Genomic DNA, 24,111 nt, shown 5'->3' on the forward strand with positions numbered 1-24,111 from the left:
TGTTGAAAGGTGAATTCCTCTCCCAGTGTCTGGTGTAAAGGAGACTGAAGCATGTTTTCCTCTAGGATTTTGCCTGTGCTTAGCTCCACACTGTTTGTTTTTATCCTGAAAAATCTCCCCAGTCTTGTTGTAGCGAACTAGCTATTATTTGCCTATGTCAAGCATACCTATACCATGATGCAGCCACCACCATGCTTGGAAATAAAGAGGCAGTTACTCAGTGATGTGTTGGATTTGCCTTGAACATAAGGCTTTGCATTTAGGCCAAAAAGTGTATTCATTTGCCGTCATTTTTTTCAGTATTACTTTAGCAATGCTTACAGGACGCATGTTTTGGAATATTTGTATTCTGTATATTTGTATTATTCTTTTCAATCTGTCATTTAGGTCATTATTGTGGAGTCACTACAATGTTGTTGATCCATCCACAATTGTCTCCCATCACAGCCATTGAACTCTGTAGCTGTTTTAAAATTACCAATGGCCTAATGGTGACATCCCTGAGCAGTTCCCTTACTGTCCTGCAGCTCAGTTCAGAAGGACGACTGTATCTGGGTGGTTTAAAATATAATCCACAGCATAATTATTAACTTGACCATGCTTAAAGAGACATTCAATGTCTGATTTATTGTTGTTACCCATCTACCAATCACTGCCCTTCTTTATGTGGCTTTCGAAAAGCTCCCTGGTCTTTGTAGTTGAATCTATACTTGAAATTCAATACTTGACTGAGGGACCTTACAGATGTTGTATGTATGGCGGACAGGGGAAGGGGTAGTCAGGAAAAATAATGTAAATCCCTATTATTTCACACAGAGTGAGTCCATGTACATTTTACTCCTGAACTAATTTATAAATTTAAATTTTCTTTTCACTTTGACATTATCAAGTATTTTGTGTAGATCAATGAAAAAAAAATCACACAATTCAATATATTTCAATCACAATTTGTAACGCAACAAACTGAAAAAACAAGGAGGTTGAATACTTATGATACCCACTGTAGGGCTCTACACAGTCTACGCAAACGGAGCCGACGGAGGTCCGTTTGCATCGCGTTCCAAAATGTATGTCACATAAATGTACGTAGAACTACTTAGAGAGCGACACAAACGGACCTCCATCGGCTCTGTTTGCGTAGACTGTGTAGACCACTTAAGGATTTGCGATGTAAATTTACTCACTCTAGAAAAGAGACTGCCCACAGCCCATAAGTCATATTGGAACCTGTGATTGAACAATGCTGTATATCAGTGTCATACTATATCACAAAAGGAACATTTTAATTTACAAGATACTATTTTCATAGGGGTGCGAATATAGCACTGTGTTTGCACACATTCGCTTGTGCTTGCATGAGTCATGCATATGTGTGTCCTGCCTGTTTTCATTTACATGTTCAGTCCAGTAGAGCAATCAACGCAACAATCAATGTATCATGTATTATCAATTTTGGAACGATAAAAACAGTAGTATCGCCACAGTATCGAACTGGAGGTTTGTTATGCTCTAGCAAAGGTCAAAGGTTAAAGTAGAGAGGTTGATCTACCAACACCTCCTTTTGCTTTTCATTGGTCACCTTGGAAACAGTTACCATGACATCTGGAGATTGTCGATTATGCAAGAGACCCAGGTGCAGAGAGGAGGCTGTGGGAGGGGGATGTAGGCGTTTCAACAATGGGGCAAAGCCTGGGACAAACGTGGAATATAGCTTGGGGCTTCCCCAATAGAGTAAAAAAAAAAAAAAAAAGGAATTGTATTTGTCACATGCTTCATAAACAACAGGTTTAGACTAACAGTGAAATGCTTACTTACGGGTCCTTTTCCAACAATGCAGAGTTAAAGATAAAAAATTAAATAATAAATAGAAATAGTGACACAAGGAATAAATATACAGTGAATAATGAATAACAATAACAAGTAAAAAATAACATGGCTATATACAGGGAGTACCACTACCGAGTTCATGTGCAGGGGTACGAGGTAATTGAGGTAGCTACAGTGCCCTCCACAATTATTGGCACCCCTGTTTAAGATGTGGTCGAGGACTTCCAAAAATTCTCCTTTTTTTTTAAACAACATAGAATCCAAATGCAAAAAAAGAGAAAAATCCAACCTTTTATTTAAGTACATTACTTTGGTGTAAAAAAAAAAAATCACACATTTAGAAAAAAAAAACTTGAAATCATGTGTCCCACAATTATTGGCACCCCTGATGTTAATACTTTGTACAACCCCCTTTTGCCAACAAGACAGCACTTAATCTCCTCCTATAACATTTCACAAGATTGGAGAACACAGAGAGAGGGATCTTTGACCATTCTTCTTTGCACAATCTTTCTAGATCATCCAGTGTCCTGGGTCCTCTCTTATGCACTCTCCTCTTTAGCTCGCCCCACAGGTTTTCGATTGGGTTGAGGTCTGGGGACTGAGATGGCCATGGGAGGACCTTGAGTTTGTGACTGCTGAACCATTTTTGTGTAGATTTTGCCACATGTATTGGATCATTATCCTGCTGAAAGACCCAATGACGACCCATCTTCAGCTTTCTGGCAGAGGCCATCAGGTTTTTATTTAAAATGTCCTGGTAGTTCAAAGCGTTCATAATGCCATGCACCCTAACAAGGTTCCCAGGGCCTTTGGAAGAGAAACAGGCCCACAGCATCACAGATCCTCCACCATACTTCACGGTGGGCATGAGGTGCTTTTCGGCATACTCATCTTTTGTTTTACGCCAGACCCACTTAGAGTGTTTGTTGCCAAAAAGCTCAATCTTAGTCTCATCTGACCAAAGCACACGATCCCAGTTGAAGTCCCAGTGCCACTTAGCAAACTCCAGACGTTTACGTTTGTGAGTGTTAGTGAGAAAAGGCTTTTTCCTTGCATGCCTCCCAAACAGCTTGTTGGCATGTAGAGAGCGTCTGATGGTTGTTTTGGAGACTTTGTGACCCCAAGATGCCACTCTTTGATGCAATTCTGTGACAGTGAGCTTAGGACTTTTTTTTACTTCTCTTACCATCCTCCTCACTGTGCGTTGTGGCAAGATAAACTTGGGACCTCTTCCAGCCTTGTTTGTCACTGTTCCAGTTGTTTTAAACTTCTTAATGATTCCTCTGACTGTAGATACGGGCAAGTTAAGGCGAGTGGCTATTTTCTTGTAGCCATTGCCTGACTTATGAAGGTCGACACAAATCTGCCTTGCTTGAATGGTGTGTTCTCTTGTCTTTGCCATGTTGACAAATGGGTAAGAGAATTAGGCCTCTGTGTCACGTCATATTTATACCCCAGGGAAACAGGAAGTCATGAATTACTAATTAAACGTTCCTAGATACCCTGACCAACTTTAGCAACTACAGAAAAATATTTTTTTTTAAAAATCAATTAAAATTTTCAGCGGAATTGTTAGGGGTGCCAATAATTGTGGGACACATGATTTCAAGTTTTTTTTTTTCTAAAGGTGTGATTTTTTTTTTTACCACCAAAGTAATGTACTTAAATAAAAGGTTGGATTTTTCTCTTTTTTTGCATTTGGGTTCTATGTTGTTTAAAAAAAAAGGATAATTTTTGGAAGTCCTCGACCACATCTTAAACAGGGGTGCCAATAATAGTGGAGGGCACTGTATATACTGTAGATATAGGTAGAGGTAAAGTGACTAGGTAAAAGGATAGATAAGACAGTAGTAGCAGTGTGTGTGTGTGTGTGTGTGTGTGTGTGTGGCGTCAGTATGCATGTGTGCGCATGTTCTGTGTGTGTGGGTGAATGTAGTGTGTGTATGTTGGGGTGTCAGTGTACAGTGCCTTGCATTACAACCTGTCATTTAAATGGCAACAAAATAGTAAAAATGCCAAGGTGGGTGAATACTTTCGCAAGCCACTGTATAAGCATATAAAGGGGGCATATAAGCAGACAATGAAAGCTCTTACAATATTAGATGATGATATTTCTCTAAAACAGGCTATAGGCTACACGTGCACCACCAAGTCAGAACAGTAGGTTAAATTATGAGGGGAAAAGCGACCAGATTATTAGGGTGAGTCACATGGGCTACTAACAGCTTACTGCACAACATACACTTAGTTTTACTTTCTTAGCTACAGTATACATATCTCCCTGCCATATTACATAATTTATGCAGCAGCATACAATTTAAAAAAATCTCACCTTGTTGTGCTGTGCTCACTTGAATAGGAAGGTGGCGCGGCGGTCCTTCGTGGGCAAATTTTGTCATCAAACTTTGTCATCAAAGTCTGGCATTCTCTGAATGTATGGTGCTTTCAAGACAATTGGGAACTCTGAAAAAAACAAGGTCAAATCATGACGTTAGTGATCTTTAGGGCGGAGCTCTAGAAAGAGGCCCGAGTTCCCGACTTGGAATTCCGATTTGGATGACCGTTCAAAATGTATTTTCCCAATCGGAGCTCATTTTTTTCAGAGTTCCCAGTTGCCTTGAACTCAATGAAGTCTGAGATTTCCCAGTTCCGAGTTTCCAGTTGTTTTGGAAGAGGCAGAAGTCATGCTGGATTGACAGCATGGCCAATGTTGAATGTTTATTATTTTAAGCTTGGAAAAGAGACCCTTAAACCCAGACTTGGACCACACATCCACTCCACTGAATAGCAGGCTAGTGATTGCTTTGCAATGCTTGCAGTTAGCCACTGATTCCATCCAAACAACTCATTGTTGAATTTGCGATTTCCAACTTGTTGTGTAATGTTTATGTCCAATGGCCGATGAGCACCGATACGTTTTATCTATAATTTCTCTTCATAATTTCTCTTCATATGACAAGGATTTAAAAGGATTTGCCAGTAGATTGTCGACTTGATTCATGATGATGACTGCTAGCTTGCTAGCTAAGATTTTGAAATATGATGTAGACATTATCAGTCCAATTAAAGCTACTGTAGATATAACGTGATTTGACGTCATTTTGTCTGTGGCCAATGACCTTGAGCCTTCTTGGATGGGCACTTCTAATGTAACTCTATGGCAGCACCCAAGGGGCTTGAATTGTCGAGCTCTCCCCATAGATTTTGCGGTGACGTAGTGTCCTCATGAGTGACAGAACACTGAGCCAATCACGGCACAACTAGAGAACATTACCAACCATATTTTCCGCTGGCTGCCCCACCACCACAGAAAACACTGACCTAGGCTGAAACACCTGCATTTTGGAGCTGCCTTACTCAAGAAAGCAAAAAAGAGACCATGTTTGTATGCAGCTTTATTAACTAAATTTTTTTTACTTTGTTTGCAAACTGATATGTGTCATGTATTAATGCCAAAATAACATGCAAAACAGGCACACACAAAAAAACAGGTGGGGCTCAAAACGCCCCACCTGCCCTGAATGACGGTTCGCCACTGTGTGTTATACATGGAGAAATTAAATAACCATTCTATCAAATTACCCTACGATAAGAGTGTGGTTGGGGCAAGTCTGTGTAAGCAAATTGTGTTATTAATTAATGAGGCTCTACATATTTTGGTTGAAAAACATAATCCTATTTCCTTTAGAAACCATTGTCGTTTTACCAATGTTGGACTTATCTTGTTTGGTTTTTGTAGAAGAAATATGTCTTCTTTTAGCTATTTTAGAAGCCCCTTGCTGTGTAATTAATGGCCGGATTGCCATATTTGGAACCAGTTTTGCACACAGCTGGAGGTGTAGACATTCCCCAACTAAACAGCAGAAGGCTTTAATTTCCAATTCAGATTCTGATCTTTCCTGTCCTTTCAACTGTTACATAAAACTACACTGTCCCAGTCCCAGACTCTTGCAATAAACTATTTATATATTTCCTAACCATCACACAAATAGGTACACAGACACCTCCTGGATATCAGATCCTCAATTTTTTAAGAGATTAAAGCGAGTTCGCTGTTGGTTCAATGTCGAGATGAGCCTATGTTTTATGCCATCTGTTGTGTAGATCAAGTTACAGTTTATGCCTCAATCCCATAGGAATACAGATATAAAATAGGTACTAAAATTATTAAATCAGATGGTGCCTATCTTTCCTATTAAATCGGGATAGAGGCATGCAGCTTGATAACAGATAGCCTTGCATCACATGGGACCTGGAATTATTTTGACATTAGATAATTATCCTGGAAACATCAGCCAAACTTTGATTTTAGAGTGAACAATCACTTTAAAACCTATATACCATACTTATTTTTAACAATATGGAAAACAGTCATATGCCAATAATAGGACAGATGTTCCACGCTAGTATTTAAAGCAAACAACCCATAAAACGCATTTAAGAGTTTATAGAATAATACTCATATTCTTGAAATACTGTGTTTTGCAATAGTGAAAGACTTGGGCATGCCGAAGATTATCTATTAAATTGACAAGATAGTCGAGTGACTGCTCTAACAATGGAAATACATGTCCTCAAAGATGGAAGGCAGCGGGAGGAGGCGAGATCAGGTGGGACCATTCTAGCGTGTGAACAAGAGGCACAACTCCAATATAAAGTCGGGTTTTTTCAAAGTTGCCGAAAGTCCACTTATATCAGTGCATTCGTAACAACCTAACCATTACGAAAGTTATATTCTATCAAATAATCCTCACGTAGCAAATTAGCATTTTTTTTTTTACCATTCGACACTCTCTCGTTGACATCCATAAAAAAATTACTCACTTCGTGGTCAGATCTTGGGCGAAGTAAACCCTCTCGCTTAGCCTCTTCTTCTCTGTACATTATTGGGGACTCGGCGCATCGTAATAGAGTCAGTGGGAGCGCGCCTGACAAAAGCACGCGCCAGGCAGTGATGTGTCGCAGATATCAGAAAGAGAACCCAAAATACCGCTCAACTATGTAATACGTGCATGTGAGAAAGTGATAAAGACTCCGAGAATAGAAAAGGGTTGTAGATTAGGCAAAAAGCTTGTTTTAGCCGCTGCAGTGAATTTTGGGGATTTGTGGGGGATTTTTCTTGGAAAGAACGAGAAACATTTCGCGTTCCTTGTTTTGAGCGTGCGACCAGCAGCCTAGGAGCGATGGAACTGTCATCTATAGGTGAACAAGTGTTTGCAGTTGAATCAATAACCAAGAAGAGAGTCAGAAAGGTAAGTAATGTAGCCGTGTTTCCGAATAGAAATGTAGGCTACCTAGCCTTGGTGTGTTATGGTTTTAACAGCCAATTTACTACCTGTACTCTTAGTCTTTATCAGCCATTACACAAAAGTATTGCTACGCACTTTCCGTAGTTTACGCAATATATTAAAATTGTCATGCTGCTGCGTGAAAGGAATATAGCTGCTAATTCTAACACGCAAAAAGTTTCAAATAGATTTTGCTGCACATAATGTTGCCTATAGGCTACATAATATTGAATAAAGAGATTGTGGAATCTTTTCGTTTTCCGTGGTTTGTGTATGTTGTATGTTCTGAATATAGACTACTACCTCAAGTAGTAAAATGTAAAGGGGGTGTGTTTACCAAAATCGGGTCTCCATCGTTGGTATCACTGGTGGGATTGTCGGCGCTGACAATGTGTGGGAGCTACGCAGTTTATTTGCAAGTTACGCCAACAAGAGGAGGACAGAGGACGGGAAGATGGATTGGGGTATCTGCGTGGGGAAAAAACTGCTGCGTAATGTTACACCTCGCTTGATCCATTCAATATAGTCCTATTATGTTGTTATAGTATGATAATCATAATGAGCCTATATTATAGCTTTGTATGGTGTGATTCTTACAATGCATTTACTTATGCTTTATTTTGGTAAAGTTGATTTGAAAATGTAAGATTATAATGCAATAATGTTTTATTCTATGTGTTGAGTATTATATACACGCACGCCGTATCATTGTATTTTTTTCAATGGGGTGGTCCAAAGCGGAGACCTTTGCTGTGCAGCACGTTGCGCAATACGAGTTGTTTACATGTTATAGTACTACCTATTTCCATCTCTTTGATGTTCAAGAAATAAAAACCTTTACATATAACCCATCCATGTGCGAACACGTCATCACAATAGTAGAGTTCGAGACATTGACGTCATCTAGTACAATCTCCATTTGAAAAGAAAATTACCCCAAGATCTCTCCACCAACCCTTTAACGCGACAGTCATCTTTTTATGCTCCTTGAACTACCTTACAAAGATTAATAATTGTGTTATTTGCTCTCTTGCTAAATGTGCCTTTCTCTTTTGCTTCTTAGGGTAATGTAGAATACTTATTGAAGTGGCAGGGATGGCCACCAAAGTAAGTACTCTTATTATTCATTAGTGAATGCAATACCAATGTGTATGAGTCATGTATGTGTGAAACATTGCAGACTGATGTTTCATCCTCTCACTGATCTGGGTATATATAGTGCCTTCAGAAAGTATTTACACCCCTTTACTTTTTCCACATTTTGTTGTGTTACAGCCAGAATTTAAAATGGATTAAATTGAGACTTTTTGTCACATGCCTACACACAATACCCCATAATATCAAAGTGGAATTATATATTTTTTAGAAATGTTTACAAATTAATTAAAAATGAAAAGCTGAAATATCTTGTGTCAATAAGTATTCAGCCCTTTTGTTATGGCATGCCTAAATAAGTTCAGGAGTAAAAATGTGCTTATCAAGTTGCTTGAACTCATTCTGTGTGCAATAATAGTGTTGAACATTATTTTTTGTTTGAATACCTCATCTTTTTACCCTACACATATACTGCTTGTAATTGTAAAGGATTGAGGAGTTTTTCAGGATAAAAAAAAAAGGAATGGCGCTAAGCACAGGCGACATCCTAGAGGAAAACCTGGTTGAGTCTACTTTCCACCAGACACTGGGAGATGAATTCACCTTTCAGCAGGACAATAACATTAAACACAAGGCCAAATCTACACTGGAGTTGCTTGAAGACTTTTGAAAAGAATAATGGTCCAATGCTGCACAGTCCAGGTGTGGAAAGCTCTTAGAGACTTACCCAGAAAGACTGACAGCTGTAATCGCTGCAAAAGGGGATTCTACCATGTATTGACTCAGGGGTGTGAATACTTAATGCAAATGAGATATTTCTGTATTTCATTTTCAAAAATTGGCACGAATGTCTAACAACATGTTTTCGCTTTGTCATTATAGGGCATTGTGTGTAGATGATGAGAAAGAAATATATTTAATCCATTTTGAATTTAGGCTGTAACACAATAAAATGTGGAATAAGTCAAGGGGTATGAATACTTTCTGTAGGCACTATATGTTCCCTCTGCTTCTGATGTCTTAGTAAAAACCTCATATCATTGGTTAAAGTGCATCTCATATTTAACACCCCTAATTCCCATTTCCTTAATCAAGGAAGTACACTGACAGGAGAACTGGCAACCACCGTACGCCAATTGGTGCATTTTCGGAATGTGAAGAGTCCGTCCAGATCCAGCTAATGGCGTTAATCCGATTCCGCACGCATCTTAAACTGAAGGGTACCCTTGTTTACCAACACTTTCAATAGAAATAGAGGAGTATACTACGACGCTAGCTAGATATACTCAGGATTTTCTAAAGCTAGCCAGCTTCACTTAGCTTCACATTCCATCTCAGGCTTCATCCATGTTACGACCATGCATTTTGATCCTGCAGCTGCCGCTAGCAACAGCCAGGTTTGTAACTGTGCTTGCATGTCCCACGTGGCTAGTCGAACACAGAAATCTTCATCGATAAAATGCTGAAACAGCAATCCATCAGCGAGTCTGTGCCACATTTAGATTTTTGCTGAAATGAAATAACTTATAGTGCATATTCAGCAGGCTATGGTGGGAAACAGGCTATTAGAAGTGGTGTCTTTTATTACACAATTATTAATGCTGTCTTTGGTGTGCACAAGCACCTTTTTTCCCCCCACACCTATCGATAAAATGATTGTATTAAGTCATACGGATATTATACTGCGTGTGACTTTCAAATGCATCCTGTCAATACTAAATGTGTAATGAGATACTATATGTATTTGAATATTATTAACACAAAATAAGATTTGATTAATAAAATATTTAATCAGTCGTCCTTAAATGGTTTCAGAGAACGAAGGGGACGATGACGCGCTCTTTGCGATAGGGAGGGAATCTGATTTGATTGGTCCTCAACTCTCAGCTCAAGCACTTCATTCAGGATGAAGTGAAGTTAGCCTGCCCAAGAGCAGGTTAGAGCTAAAGCATTCGTTGCCATATAAATTTACCTAAAGGTGAAGGCTAAAAGGTGAGACACCTTCGTGTCAACAGTTATCCGGAGTTCAACTCATAATTGACCAAAGTTAGCTTGTTAACTCTTCTATCCCGCTTCGCAGTATACCCCTCAGGAGTCAAGACAAGTGAGGAAAACATAACAAATTCCAGAACGACTCACTTGCGCAATAGAGGTTGACATTTAAAAGTGTCTGGTAATTTGATTTGGTGTATTTGTAATGATATCTATTGACAATTTATCATCTGCCAGGTGTTTAAAGGTAAGGTATAACCGCTAGCAGTCTCTATACATAAATTCATTGAAAGTTCCCTTATGGTTCTTTAACAACTCCTGTCATTGTACCTCCTTGCCTTATTCAAGGTTATCATGCCATTATGATCCTGCATAAACAGCGCTTATAGAGTGTGGTTGTTTGACAGGTACAGCACCTGGGAACCAGAGGACCACATACTGGACCCACGCCTTGTCCTGGCTTATGAAGAGAAGTGAGTAGTACTGTGAGAGTGCTGTTAGTATGAATACTGCATACTACTTCTGCTCCAGCCATTGCAATTTCATATTCTCTGTCGCTTATCAGGGAGGAGAAGGACCGAGCCCTGGCATACCGCAGGAAAGGACTCAGACCACGGAGACTCGTCTTGCGGGTACAGCGCTTACCTTTCTCCTTGTCCAGAACATCCACTTTCTGTCTTAATCCATTTTTAATGTCCCTTACATTAACATAGCAATTACACAAATGACAAAACGTAATAGTATATTAAGTTATCTTAAGCCTGCGTCACACAAAGCAATTTGGAAGCAGTTTATGTTGCAGATGTAAGTTGCATGTGTCGTCATCTCAAGCAACTGCTGACACACGAAGCAATTCAAACGCAATTGAAATGGCATGCAACGTCCAATCTTGTCATACATCACGGTTTAATAAATTATTTGTTTATCCAAACGTTTGGTAATTGTAACCGCATCGATATAAACAATTCTGGCTGTACAATTTAGATAGCTAGCCAAAATATTGCCTAATTGCCGACCATGTTTTACCAAGCTAGCTAGCTAGTTCATGGAACCCAATATTGAAAGTTCTGATATTGCTCAAATTTGGAATACAAGTAGTCAGTTGTCTGCCCTACATACACAAACAGACAGCATTAGGATATCTTCATTCATCTTGGAAATATGAATGGAGTCCCAAAATGTTTTGCATGTCAGCAATCAAGTTTTCTAAATATATAACTTTCAAAATACAGAAATACAGCAAAATGCATCATACCAGCTCTATTTCTTTATTTTGAAAGTTATATACACTGCATGACCAAATGTATGTGGACACCTACTTGTCGAACATCTCATTCCAAAATCATGGGCATTAATATGGAGTTGGTCCCCCCCTTTGCTGCTATAACAGCTTCCACTCTTCTGGGAAGGCTTTCCACTAGATGTTGTAACATTGCTGCAGGGACTTGCTTCCATTCAGCCACGAGCATTAGTGAGGTTTGGCACTGATGTTGGGCGATTAGGCCTGGCTCGCAGTCGGCGTTCCAGTTAATCCCAAACGTGTTCAATGGGGTTGAGGTCAGGGCTCTGTGCAGGCCAGTCAAGTTCTTCCACACCGATCTTGAAAAATCAGTTCTGTATGGACCTCGCTTTGGGCACGGGGGCATTGTAATGCTGAAACAGGAAAGGGCCTTCCCCAAGCTGTTGCCACAAAGTTGCAAGCACAGAATCGTCTAGAATGTCATTGTATGCAGTTGGGTTAAGATTTCCCTTCACTGGAACTAAGGGGCCTGAACCATGAAAAACATCCCCAGACCATTATTCCTCCTCCACCAAACTTTACAGTTGGCACTATGCATTGGGGCAGGTAGCGTTCTCCTAACATCCGCCAAACCCAGATTCGTCCGTCAGACTGCCAGATGGTGAAGCGTGATTCATCACTCCAGAGAACGCGTTTCCACTGCGCCAGAGTCCAATGGCGGCAAGCTTTACACCACTCCAGCCGACGCTTGGCATTGCGCATGGTGATCTTAGGCTTGTGTGCGGCTGCTCGGCTGTGGAAACCCATTTCATGAAGCTCCCGACGAACAGTTATTGTGCTGACGTTGCTAACAGAGGCAGTTTGAAACTCGGTAGTGAGTGTTGCAACCGAGGACAGACGATTTTTACGCGCTTCAGCATTCGGCGGTCCCGTTCTGTGAGCTTGTGTGGCCTACCACTTTGTGGCTGAGCCGTTGTTGCTCCTAGACGTTTCCACTTCACAATAACAGCACTTGCAGTTGGCCGGGGCAGCTCTAGCAGGGCAGAAATTTGACGAACTGACTTGTTGGAATGGTGGCATCCTGTGACAGTGCCACGTTGAAAGTCACTGAGCTCTTCAGTAAGTCCATTCTACTGCCAATGTTTGTCTATGGAGATTGCATGGCGGTGTGCTCGATTTTATACACCTGTCAGCAACGGGTGTGGCTGAAATAGCTGAATCCACTAATTGTAAGGGGTGTCCACATACTTTTGTATATATAGTGTAACTTGACAACTTGATTGCTGACATGCAAAACATTTTGGGACTATATCAACAATGGACTAATGAAACAAATACCAAAATATGGTTTTGGGTGGAGTTTTCCTTTAAGTCAGGGGGCCATCATGTATTATCTTTATATTTTGCCTCAAATCCAGTGGTGGTATTCATGGATGCCAAGGGAAGCTGTTTCAATATGCTTTGTCTTGTAGTCATGACAGACAAAGATATATAGTTAAGCAAACTTTACTATGCATGTTGTTAACCAGCACATCAAGGACATGAAGTCGGTAAGTAACAAGTGGTTTCTGTTTCCTGTGTAACATCAATATGAGTAACATCAATATTGCATGTTCTCTTTTTTTCTTTCTTTTACAACAAAGGCAATAAACTTGAATGTGAACTGAATGTTTGTTTAATGTATCTGACTGTTCATTACGTTAAAAAAAATATATAAAAAAAGTATTCTTTGATTTACATTCACACAGACATTCAGGTGTATACAGTGCATTCGGAAAGTATTCATACCCTTGACTTTTTCCACATTTTGTTACGAAACAGCCTTATTCTAAAATTGATTGTTTTTTTCCCTCAATCTACACACAATACCCCATAATGACAAAGCAAAAACAGGTTCAGAGAAATGTTTGCTAATTTATGAAAAAATAAAAATTTGATATTACATTTAAGTAAGTATTCAGACCCTTTACTCAGTACTTTGTTGAAGTACCTTTGGCAACGATTATAGCCTCGAGTCTTCTTGGGTATGACGCTAGAAGCTTGGCACTCATGTATTTGGGGAGTTTCTCCCATTCTTCTCTGCAGATCCTCTCAAACTCTGTCAGGTTGGATGGGGATTGTTGCTGCACAGCTATTTTCAGGTCTCTCCAGAGATGTTCGATCAGTTTCAAGTCTGGGCTCTGGCTGTGCCACTCAAGGACATTCAGAGACCTGTCCCGAAGCCACTCCTGCATTGTCTTGGCTGCGTGCTTAGGGTTGTTGTCCTGTTGGAAGATTAACCTTCGCCCCAGTCTGAGGTCCTGAGCAGGTTTTCATCAAGGATCTCTCTGTACTTTGCTCCGTTCATCTTTCCCTCGATCCTGACTAGTCTCCCAGTCCCTGCCGCTGAAAAACATCCCCACAGCATGATGCTGCCACCACCATGCTTCACCATAGGGATGGTGCCAGGTTTCCTCCAGACGTGACGCTTGGCATTCAGGCCAAAGAGTTCAATCTTGGTTTCATCAGACCAGAGAATCTTGTTTCCCATGGTCTGAGAGTTTTTAGGTGCCTTTTGGCAAACTCCAAGCGGGCTGTCATGTGCCTTTTACTGAGGAGTGGCTTCTGTCTGGCCACTCTACCATAAAGGCCTGATTGGTGGAGTGCTGCAGAGATGGTTGTCCTTCCGGAAGGTTCTCCCATCTCCACAGAGGAACTCTAGAGCTCTGTCAGAGTGGCCATCGGGTTCTTGGTCACCTCCCTGACCAAGGCCCTTCTCCCCCGATTGCTCAGTTTGGCCAGGCGGCCAGCTCTAGGAAGAGTCTTGGTGGTTCCAAACTTCTTCCATTTAAGAATGATGGAGGCCACTGTGTTACATTTAACATTTTAGTCATTTAGCAGACGCTCATATCCAGAGCGACTTACAGTTAGTGAGTGTATACATTTTCATACTGGTCCCCCGTGGGAAACGAACCCACAACCCAACTGAGCTACAGGGGACCTTCAATGCTGCAGAAATGTTTTGGTACTCTTCCCCAGATCTGTTCCTCAACGCAACCCTGTCTCTGAGATCTTCGGACAATTCCTTTGACCTCATGGCTTGGTTTTTGCTCTGACATGCACTGTCAACTGTTGGACCTTATATAGACAGGTGTGTGCCTTTCCAAATCATGTCCAAATCAGTTGAATTTACCACAGGTGAACTCCAATGAAGTTGTAGAAACATCAAGAATGATCAATGGAAACAGGATGCACCTGAGCTCAATTTCGAGTCTTATAGAGAATGGTCTGAATACTTATGTAAATAAGGTATTTGTTTTTTATTTTTTAATAAATTTGCAAAAAAAATTAAAAACCTGTTTTCGCTTTGTCCTTATGGGGTATTGTGTGTAGATCGATGAGGGGAAAAAACAATTTAATCAATTTTAGAATAAGGCTGTAACGTAACAAAATGTGGAAAAAATCAAGGGGTCTGAATACTTTCCGAAGGCACTGTATGGGAGACCTTAGAGATGAGGAAAAACATGGTTGTGCTATGTTCTACCTCGGGTATCTCAAAGACTAAAGCCCTTTTTGAGGATTGGCCACTAGCCTACTGGGTCGGAGTTCCAAACTGAACGATATGACCACTCGTAAACTTTTTTTCTGCGCCCTGATTGGACATTGCATACAGTCAGTTGCGTGACACAGGGTTGATTTCTATCTCTTGCAATACAATGCAACTAAGTTGCAGGCAATTTTTTGGGATGCCACTTTGTTGCAATCAACAGAAATTACGTCCAGATTGCTACGTGTGACATCGGCTTTAGTCTTCTCTTCTCCTACAGAAGATCTATGCCATGGACCTCCGTAGTGCACACAAACTCCCAGATACCCCTCGTCTGCGCCTCTCCCTTACCCGCTCCATGGGCTCCGAGCTGGACCAGGGCAGTCTGCCATACAGGGCGGGGGAGGGAGGGAGCATCTACCGCCGCCTGGCAAGACGCAAGAACAAGCAGAGGGTGTCCAAACCTGTGTCTGACAACAATTCCCTCCAACCACTGACCCGCATACAGGACCCCATGGAGCATGAATGGCAAGGCGCAGAGGAGAGACCGGAATCAGAGTTCACAACAGAGACATGTGAAAACAGTCTTCAGTTTGTTTTCCATCAAACATTTAATTAAATATTTGATAATCTATTTTTTATCTAAGTTTGAAGGTCAGGATTGGTCCTATTTGTGGTCATGTATATTGATCTCATTTCCTGTCTCTTTCTCTCTTAAGGGCATAGCCGGTCAGAGTGCAGCTCTCCCATGATGGAGCAGGAGGTGGAGGAGTCGACTGACAGAGTGGAGAGCTGTGGTTCCGCACTGGGCTCTGGAGATGAGACATTGGGGGGTGGGGCCTTGTTGAGGGGGACAGGGGCAGAGAAAGTTATTGTGATGGACAGGCCAGAGGGTGGGACCTCTGAAACTAGACAGGAACAAATGGAGGAGACTGACGAATCAGAGAGCTGTGCTTCTGCAGAGGGACCAAAATACCTTAACATTAGCAATAGGTTAGTGGACAGCGCCACAGAAGTGGAATTGGGGACAGATACCTTGATTGACAGGGTAGAAGGGTTAGGCGCAGCTGTTATTGACAGGGTAGAAGGGTTAGGCGCAGCTGTTATTGAGAGGGTAGAAGGGTTGGGGACAGATTATTTTATTGACAGGGTAGAGGAGATGGGGACACATATTCTGATTGACAGGGATAGCACTTCAGTGGTGGATGTTGGAGATGAGACCATGGCTGATGGTTCAGTGGTCTGTACCGATGTCGAGGTTGCAGAGGAAGTGGTAGAGAATGACAGAAAACAGCAAGGTGAAGAGGTTGTGACACAGTGTCCAGACAGTAGTGGCACAGAAGTGAATCCTGGCAAAGTGATTGTGACCGATGTGACTGTCAACTCTTTGACCGTAACTTTCAAAGAGGCCTTGGCAGCTGAAGGGTTTTTTAAGGGCTGAAGGACAGAGTTCTGAGAGAGTATTAGAGAACATGTAAGGTTATACATGAAATGCAACCCATATGTTGAATTTACCACTTAGGAACATGTTTAGATAAACAACCATAAGTTTGTCATTAGATGTTTACAAAGCCTATGAGAGTAAATTGATACCAATTACTGTGGGTTTGGTGAGGTATTGTACCTTTAGAAAATTGGGTTGTAATTTTCACATTGTGTTTAGTTCTGGAAAGATGATTAGTAAGAGAGAAGGATGAGGATGGATGGATGAGAGAGAGCAGCTGACTCCTGAATGTCATATTTATAACATTACTACTTCTCCAATGTCTCTTATTCTAGATATACTCATTCCCAAATGTGTTTTGGGCCTCATTTTGGTTGCACTTTTGTATTAAGTCGTCTGTCTTCCTCAGTATTAACAGTAAGTTCTGCATGTCCTGTCAGTCATGCACACCCTTGTCCTCCATTTCATTTAATATGTTTATTTCTATAACAAATAAATAATTTAGAAAGGAGAGAAGGAATGCCTGGAGGGATATAAGTTCAGCATTTTAAGATGAAGGCTGGCTGCATTGAAAGTATTGTTTTTCTTTATTTTACATCTCAAATTAAAAGAGCCTACCTGATTCTATTTTTGTATTACCATTTGATAGTCCACCCCTCTCGCTAAGCCTTTGTGCATTTCAAAAGAGGAGATATCAGTTCACACCACTCATTCCCAAATGTGTTTTGGGTCTCATTTCGGTTACTCCTTTTTCAAACGCTTTTGTATAAAGTCGACTGTCTTCCTCAATATTTACAGTAAGTTCTGCATGTCTTGTCAATCATGCACTCCCTTGTCCTTAATTTCATTTAATACGTTTATTTCTATAACAAAGAAATAGAAAGGAGAGAAGGAATGCCTGGAGGGATAGAAGTTCAGCATTTCAAGATGAAGGCTGGCTGCGTTGAAGTATTGTTTTTATTTTTTCATTCAATTTAAAAACTGCCTATTTTTGTATTACCAAATGATAGTCCAACCCTCTCACTAAGCCTTTGTGCATTTCTAAAGAGGAGATATCGGTTTACACCATTGTTACAGTAGGAAATGTGCAAACTGAAGCAAATGTTCTCGGTTGTATTTATCGCATGTCACATGTAAAAGCTAAATTAAATTATATGTCACGTGTCGAAAAATGTCTCTTTGGTCACGATGACTTGTCAAATGTCGTCTCTATACCCTATGCTTAGAAATACATAGTGTAAAATCTGCTCGTGTTTGAGATTCATATAACAGGATGGATATCACCTCCCAAAATTTTTGCATGGAATAAAACATTTTAGTAGTCGTTTTGGAAATGCATTTGCAGCAACTTGTGCCTCCTTTTATCACCACTAGGTGTCAGTCTCCTCAGGGAAGCATGTATTTAGGTCAACCCCCCCCCCCAAAAAAGGAAATCTTTAATTTGACTAGCTACAAGTGATAATATTCAGCACATCTGTCGTTTTCATTTTATTATAAAAAAACAGTATTTGAGTCCACAGTACTTTGTACAGTAAAAAATATTAAATTAAACTCTCAAAGTTCTGAGCAGAAAGATAAATTGGAGTTGGGAGGAGGGACAACAATTATTCTGGGGCAGGAGAAGGGTGGGTTGAAGGGGCCCAGTGCATTGGGCTCGAGCTGCTGGGGTTAAGTCCAGAGGGAAAAGTAAGGGTGAGGCAGAGAGAGACTGGTCACGTCTCTCCCCTTCCTCAGTTCTGTGCAGCACAGTTCATTTGGATCCATTCCCTCTGCTTTACAAGAACCGTAATGTCCTATGCACTGGCGGACACCCCCTCCTCCATACCTCATGTACTCTAAACTTTACAGGCACATAGGTATGTGCCCCCCACCTCCAATACTAAGTGTCTTACAGGAGTGCTCACACATTCGAGGGTGAGGGAGGGCATGTGTGTTCAGTGAGAGGGATGGCCCTTCCAGTATTGATGTCCAATGGTTAGGCATTTCAAATGTAGTATACATTGGCCACTGAAACTTGCAGCAGGCCCTCAACCACCAACACTCATTTTATTCCAGATTGAAAGCCCAACCCAGACATCATTGAAATGAAATAACCCCACCCCCATTTCAATAGCCAATAACAAAAATATATTCTATGTGAATTGTAGCAGTCTTAGGGTATATGCCAACAAACCGCCAAAAAACTAAAATAAATAAAGTAAACCCAACTTTTAAAAGATATGCATGATGTTTGGATTTATAATAATATGAATCCACATCACTCTGTAAATCTGATAAGACAGACTGATTTATGGAGAAATCACAATAAGTCCATTGCATTAAATCATTTTCTCTTACATTTTTCACAATTTTTAAAATCTTAAAAACATTTCTTAAGGCAAATACTCCCATAGCCCCAACCCCAAAAAATATTACCTGTGTTGTACTCTCTAAGGGAGATACCATCCCCCTATTTGTACACAATTGGCAAAAAATATATATTAACAGCAATAACTTACCATTCATTTAGTAATTCATCGACGTGTTGATTTATAGTTGCATCTCCCATAGGAAGTTCACTTCAATGTATTTTTTATTGAAAACATTTTAAATAATATGAATAGTAAAAAAAAAGGCTAACACTGTCCCAGGTGCAGTCCTGAAAGCATGGTGAGGCTACATGATGTCTAAAGTGTTGTGATTAATGTTCTGCACAAGGTCCTGGCTGTTCCCAGACAGCATGTCAGGGCCTCCAGGCCCATGGAGACCACCCATCCCACTGAGCTGAGACAGCATGGCATTCTGGTCAGACCCAAACTGGTCCATTGAGTTCTGCTGCTGCTGAGGTGGCTGTTGATTGGGGACCACCATGCCGGGGTGGTGCTGGGGTAGCTGGCCCGGGTGCGGTGAGCCCGTCTGGGTTTGTGGGGAGATATGGTGAGGGGAAGGCTGGGGCTGCATGCGCGGGGAGGGGCTAGAGTGTGGTGGCTGGGACTGGGGTCGCGGGGAGGGCTGGGGCGAGCGCACTTGGTTGCTGAGGGACGTGGACAGCGTCTGGCCCTGCAGGTGAGGGGACTGGGCCATCTGCTGCTGGGGGCTCATGGGGCTGCTGTGCTGGGCCGGAGAGCCTCCACCCAGATGCTGCTGCTGCTGTTGAAGCAGCCTCTGGTGCAGGGCCTGCTGGAGCAGAGCTTGGGAGGACAGCGGCTGGGGGGCACCCTGCGGGGGCTGGGGCTGCTGAGGTTGGCCTCCTACTCCACTGCCCGGACCCCCCTCAGCCCCCTGGTGGCCCGCCATGGCGTTCTGGTGTTGTTGCTGCTGCATCTGGAGTTGGTGCTGATGCTGGAGCCTCTGCTGGAGCACTGCAGCAGCCTGCTGCTGGGCCACCGTGCCAGGGTAACCCTGCTGCTGCTGCCCTGGCTGGGCTCCAGGCTGCTGCTGCAATCCAGACTGGCCCTGACCAGGCTGCTGGGGGGCCATGCCCGGCTGGCCCATGTAGCCCTGCTGCTGGAACTGGGCATGGTTCCCAATCTGTTGCTGCTGCTGTTGGAGATGCCTCCTCATAAGGAGCTCTCTGAACTGGGGGTTTATGTTGGCCATGTTGGGTGCCTGCTGGCCTGGCATCCCTCCTTGCTGATGCTGCTGCTGTTGATGCTGCTGCTGAAGTGCTGCCACCTGTTGCTGCTGCAAACTACTAAGCATAGGACGCTGCTGCTGTTGTTGCTGCTGCTGCTGTTGTAGCTGCTGTACTTGCTGTAGCTGGGCCATGGTAGGCATGTTGACTCCCTGACCCATGTGCATACCTGGCTGACCAGCCACAGCATTCACATTGACCTGTTGGCCGCCCATACCTCCTGGAACTCTGGCTGGACCTGGCCCGCCAGGGGCTCCCAGGGGTCCTGGGCCCCCCTTGTACTTGGAGGCTCTCTGCTTGATAAAGGCAGCCATTAGCTGAGGGTTTGAGCGGAGGATATTGAGCACCTGCTGTTGCTGCTCAGGTGAGCTGGGGGAGCGAAGGGTACGCAGCAGTTCCTGAAGGGCAGCCTGCGGGAGGTTCCCACCCCCGGCCGCACCACCTTGCTGCACCATACCAATCAACCCACCAGGTCCCGGAGCCTGCTGCCGCTGTTGCATTTGCTGCGGTTGTTGCGGTTGTTGCATTTGCTGCGGTTGTTGCTGCTGAGGCGCCACCATGCCTGAATGTCCCATCATGACTTGCCTCTGCTGGGGTGGCATTCCCTGGCCGGCCCACTGTTGCTGGGGATTCTGAAGCGGGGGACCAACCCTCTGCTGCACCTGTGGAGGCAGCTGGCCCTGGGGGTTAGGCTGCTGGGGCTGCTGCTGCATGGGGCCAGGGCCCACCATCATACCTGGAGGACCCTGCTGCTGCTCCATGTGAGCCCTGGCGGCAGCAGCCTGAGCCTGGGGAGGCAGCCCCTGGGCCCCCACCATGCCCATCTGGCCCTGGGGCTGTTGGTGGTGAGGGTGCGGAGGCATCATACCAGCTGCCTGCGCCGCCTGCCTCTGCAGGGCCATCTTCCTTTGGGCGTCTGCCACTTGTTGAATCTTTAAGGCGATCTCCACAGCCGCTGGAGGCGGCCCCGAAGGAGGTTGCTGCTGCTGGGGCATGGAAGGCTGGCCAGGGTTGGGCTGCTGTTGGGGTGGCTGCTGCTGAGGTGGTGTGGCTGGTCCCAGGCCTGGTTTGCCTTGGGACTGGGGGTGCGGCGAGGAGCCTGGAGGCCTGTTGGTGTAAGGGGGCAGGCTGTTGGGGTGTTGCTGGAGCTGTTGGGGGTTTGAAGCCTGGGACTGCTGCTGGACCTGAGGAACCATCTGCTGCTGCTGGGGGGAGTTCATCATCCCCCCTCCTCCAGGCATCTGCTGGAACTGGTGGTGGAGCTGGTGGTGCTGCTGAGGCATCCCACTCTGCTGCTGGAGTTGTTGCTGTTGCTGCAAAGTTCCTCCACCACCCATCCCTGGCTGGGGCCCAGAAGGCATGTTGGGCTGGGTGGGTGTCTGTGGTGTTGGGGGCTGGGTGCCTCCTGACGTGGGTGTACTGGGGGCTGTGGTGCCGTTGTTACCCGGTGATGGCAGCCCCCCCGGGGGTCCTCCTCCACCGCAGGCAGGCTGGCCCACCCTCTGCATGCTGGCCATTCTTCTCCGCAGCATCTGAGCCTGCTGGAGGCGGTGCTGGAGTTGCTGCTGGCGGAGCTTGTGCTTGATGTTGAGGCAAAAGGGAACGGGACACTTGTTCTCCTGGCAGTGCTTGGCGTGGTAGCAGCACAGGGCGATGAGTTGCTTGCAGATGGGGCAGCCACCGTTGGTCTTGCGCTTGCATCCCTTGGTGTGCTGCACCACACGCTTCATCTTCTGGCAGGACGGCAGGGAGCAGTTGGCATTGCGGCATTGGCAGGCGTGGACCAGGGACTGGATACAGCGCTGGATGCTGAGGCGGCGGGAGTCCCCGGGGCTCTGACTGGCAGCGGCCGCTGCGTTGTTGCTCTCGTCATCCAGGCCCAGGCCCAGCTTCTCCATCTTGTGTTCATGGCCCTTAGTGTTATAGCAGGTGATACACAGGTCATAGTCCTCGCAGACGGTGCAGTGGAAGCGTGTCTCCACGCTTGCCTTGCACTCGTTGCAGGTGTAGACGAAGCGGTCCTGGCTCTGATTGTGTAGCTCCACCAGCATGCACATGGAGCTCCACTTGGCCCTCCTCAGGGAGGAGAACTCCAGGTGCTTGTCCCTGGCCAGTGTCAGGAAGGCATCACGCCCGTCCATCAGGTCACAGGCCATTAGGGGGTCTGGGTCCGTTATGGGGGGCAGGGAGTTGGCAGTGGGGCCGGCGATGAGACGGATCACAAAGAACACCTGTAGGGTGCAGAGAAGAAAGGATGAGCACTGGGACTGACAGTTTGTGTTGTGGCTTTATTTAGAAGGTTGTGACAGGATCAAATACCTCCTTGTGTTTCTCCATAGAAGCGTAGAGCTTCTGGGAGAGGTCATTGGACACATTGGGCATCCCTGGTTTCTTCTTATTGGCTCGGATCAGGCTGCTGTTCTTGTTCTTGCTTGTCTTCTTACTGTTCTTCTTTTTGGCATTCTTGCTGTCACTTTTCGGGGCCTGTGTGTGGAGAACACCAGATTAAAATCGACTCCAATACATTCCATCCCTATTAAAGCACTGAATCTGACGCAGCCTCGAAATTGACCCAATTCGCAATGGTTCAATATCTCTCCTCCTGAGCAATACTTTTTAACAACAAACAGCTACTCCTATCATGTTACTATTGAGGACAAACAACCAATATCCCACACCCCAGATCCTATAACATATTCACAAACACACTCCTTTCTCTCCTGTTGTATTGAAGTCCTTACACTCACATCTACGCTCTCGCTGGAGGTGCTGTTCTCCTCCCTCTTCCTCTCCTCCTCCTCCTGCTCCAGCTCCTTGATGCTCTCCTCCAGCACGTTGGGCCAGAAGTCGCCCTCAAAGTATGGTAGCTCGTTGGCACTGGTGAGACGGTCCTCCGTGGCCTGCTTGAAGACGTCCTGAAAGAGAGCATGAATAAGATGCATACAATTATTTCATAGAATAAAGAAGTTGGATTTCTGCCTGGCACAACCTGTGCAATGTCTGACAAAACACCAAAATAATTGTAGTCACCTTGTAGTCGTGCACAATGCGCTCAGCTACGGCCTTGTCCAGCATCTTTTTGTACCACTCCTGTAGGCGCTTGGGCTTGGGGATCTTCTGGTCCACAGGATGACAGTGGAAGATGTAGTCGTCCCCTTCACTTGGGGGACAAGCCCAGATGTGCCCTGTTGTAAACCTGCCATGGGAGAGGAAGGGTTTAAGAATCAGACCAGCAACTGGAAATAGTGAATCTTATTAGAACGTTAAAGTATATCATGAAATTTGCAACAGACCCTTTAGAACATGCATATCATTACACTATGTTTAGATTGATGAGGTCTAGGTCAAGTCATGTTTTCAAGAATCTATGCCCACAAATAGGTTGAGCTTAGTAAAAAGGGCCTCGTCTCTTACCCCAACTTCTTGACGTACTCCAGGTACCCTATGAGTATCTCATGGTAGACGCCTGTGCGGAGGTGTCGAGGTTGGAAGAAGTGCACGCTGTCCAAGTAAGAGATATACACGCGTCTCTGGTTTGGCGGAGGGCTGTCTGAGCCATACTCCTGCACGTGCATGCCGAAGAAGCAGACGTCAGCTCCGTCTATGTCCTCGAACGCAAACAGCGCCTTCGTCCTGTAGGGAAAGGACTCCGACATTTCCCCAGTGTCCACAAACCTGTATCAGTTAAAGGAGAGCGTAAGTAGACACAACCACACAGACAAACACTGAATAGGTGCTGTCCCATGAGAACGGATAAGTCTCAACTCTCCAGTCTACAATGGGACTCATTTAAAGCCCACATTAACCTTTGGAGTCCATTGACGCTAGGATCAATTTGACATCTTCCTTGGTAGTCTATATTTGACCCCATATTAAAGAATCACTACCCCACTGTGCCCTAAGACCCTCACCTGGATTTCATGCCCGGCTTGACCTCCACCACCTTGTCGGAGACATGGACTACACGGATAGTGACATCACCAGACTCGGGATGGTTCTGCCGCCTGAGGTAGTCATTCACTCGCCCCTCTAGGAAGCTGCCCAACTTAGTTTGAGGGAGCCCTGTGAAAATGAAGTATGGAA

The 24,111-nt window shown here is 44.1% G+C and overlaps 2 protein-coding genes across 11 annotated transcripts in view; one reads left to right on the forward strand and one right to left on the reverse strand.

Moving 5' to 3' along the window:
• Positions 1-6,745: 6,745 nt before the first annotated feature.
• LOC311104148 (uncharacterized protein) lies at positions 6,746-17,762 on the forward strand. 2 transcript variants are annotated; one of them, XM_084145837.1, is made up of 6 exons: positions 6,746-7,082; positions 8,182-8,225; positions 10,613-10,678; positions 10,771-10,837; positions 15,252-15,546; positions 15,691-17,762. In XM_084145837.1, the coding sequence occupies exons 1-6, from the start codon at positions 7,014-7,016 to the stop codon at positions 16,410-16,412; spliced, it is 1,263 nt and encodes a 420-aa protein (XP_084001963.1). In that variant the 5' UTR covers positions 6,746-7,013; the 3' UTR covers positions 16,413-17,762. The 2 variants fall into 2 exon arrangements, with proteins under 2 accessions (XP_084001963.1, XP_084001964.1); XM_084145838.1 differs by having other exon boundaries at positions 6,778-7,082; positions 15,255-15,546.
• Positions 17,763-17,890: 128 nt separating this feature from the next.
• The window catches only part of LOC311104134 (histone acetyltransferase p300-like), a 33,106-nt gene continuing 26,885 nt past the window's right edge, over positions 17,891-24,111 (reverse strand). For 7 of the 9 annotated variants that reach the window (XM_084145812.1, XM_084145816.1, XM_084145814.1 and 4 more), the window contains exons 24-29: positions 23,940-24,090; positions 23,443-23,703; positions 23,059-23,224; positions 22,776-22,943; positions 22,348-22,512; positions 17,891-22,259 (exon numbers count right to left, since the gene is read on the reverse strand). In XM_084145812.1, coding sequence (XP_084001938.1) covers positions 19,071-22,259; positions 22,348-22,512; positions 22,776-22,943; positions 23,059-23,224; positions 23,443-23,703; positions 23,940-24,090 — 4,100 coding nt within the window. In that variant the 3' untranslated portion in view covers positions 17,891-19,070. Of the gene's footprint in view, positions 22,260-22,347; positions 22,513-22,769; positions 22,944-23,058; positions 23,225-23,442; positions 23,704-23,939; positions 24,091-24,111 lie in introns of all 9 variants that reach the window. The other 2 variants (XM_084145809.1, XM_084145810.1) reach the window with 1 other exon arrangement.

The sequence above is a fragment of the Coregonus lavaretus genome (genome assembly GCF_964263955.1).
Source record: "Coregonus lavaretus genome assembly, chromosome: 28".
Lineage (NCBI taxonomy): Eukaryota > Metazoa > Chordata > Actinopteri > Salmoniformes > Salmonidae > Coregonus > Coregonus lavaretus.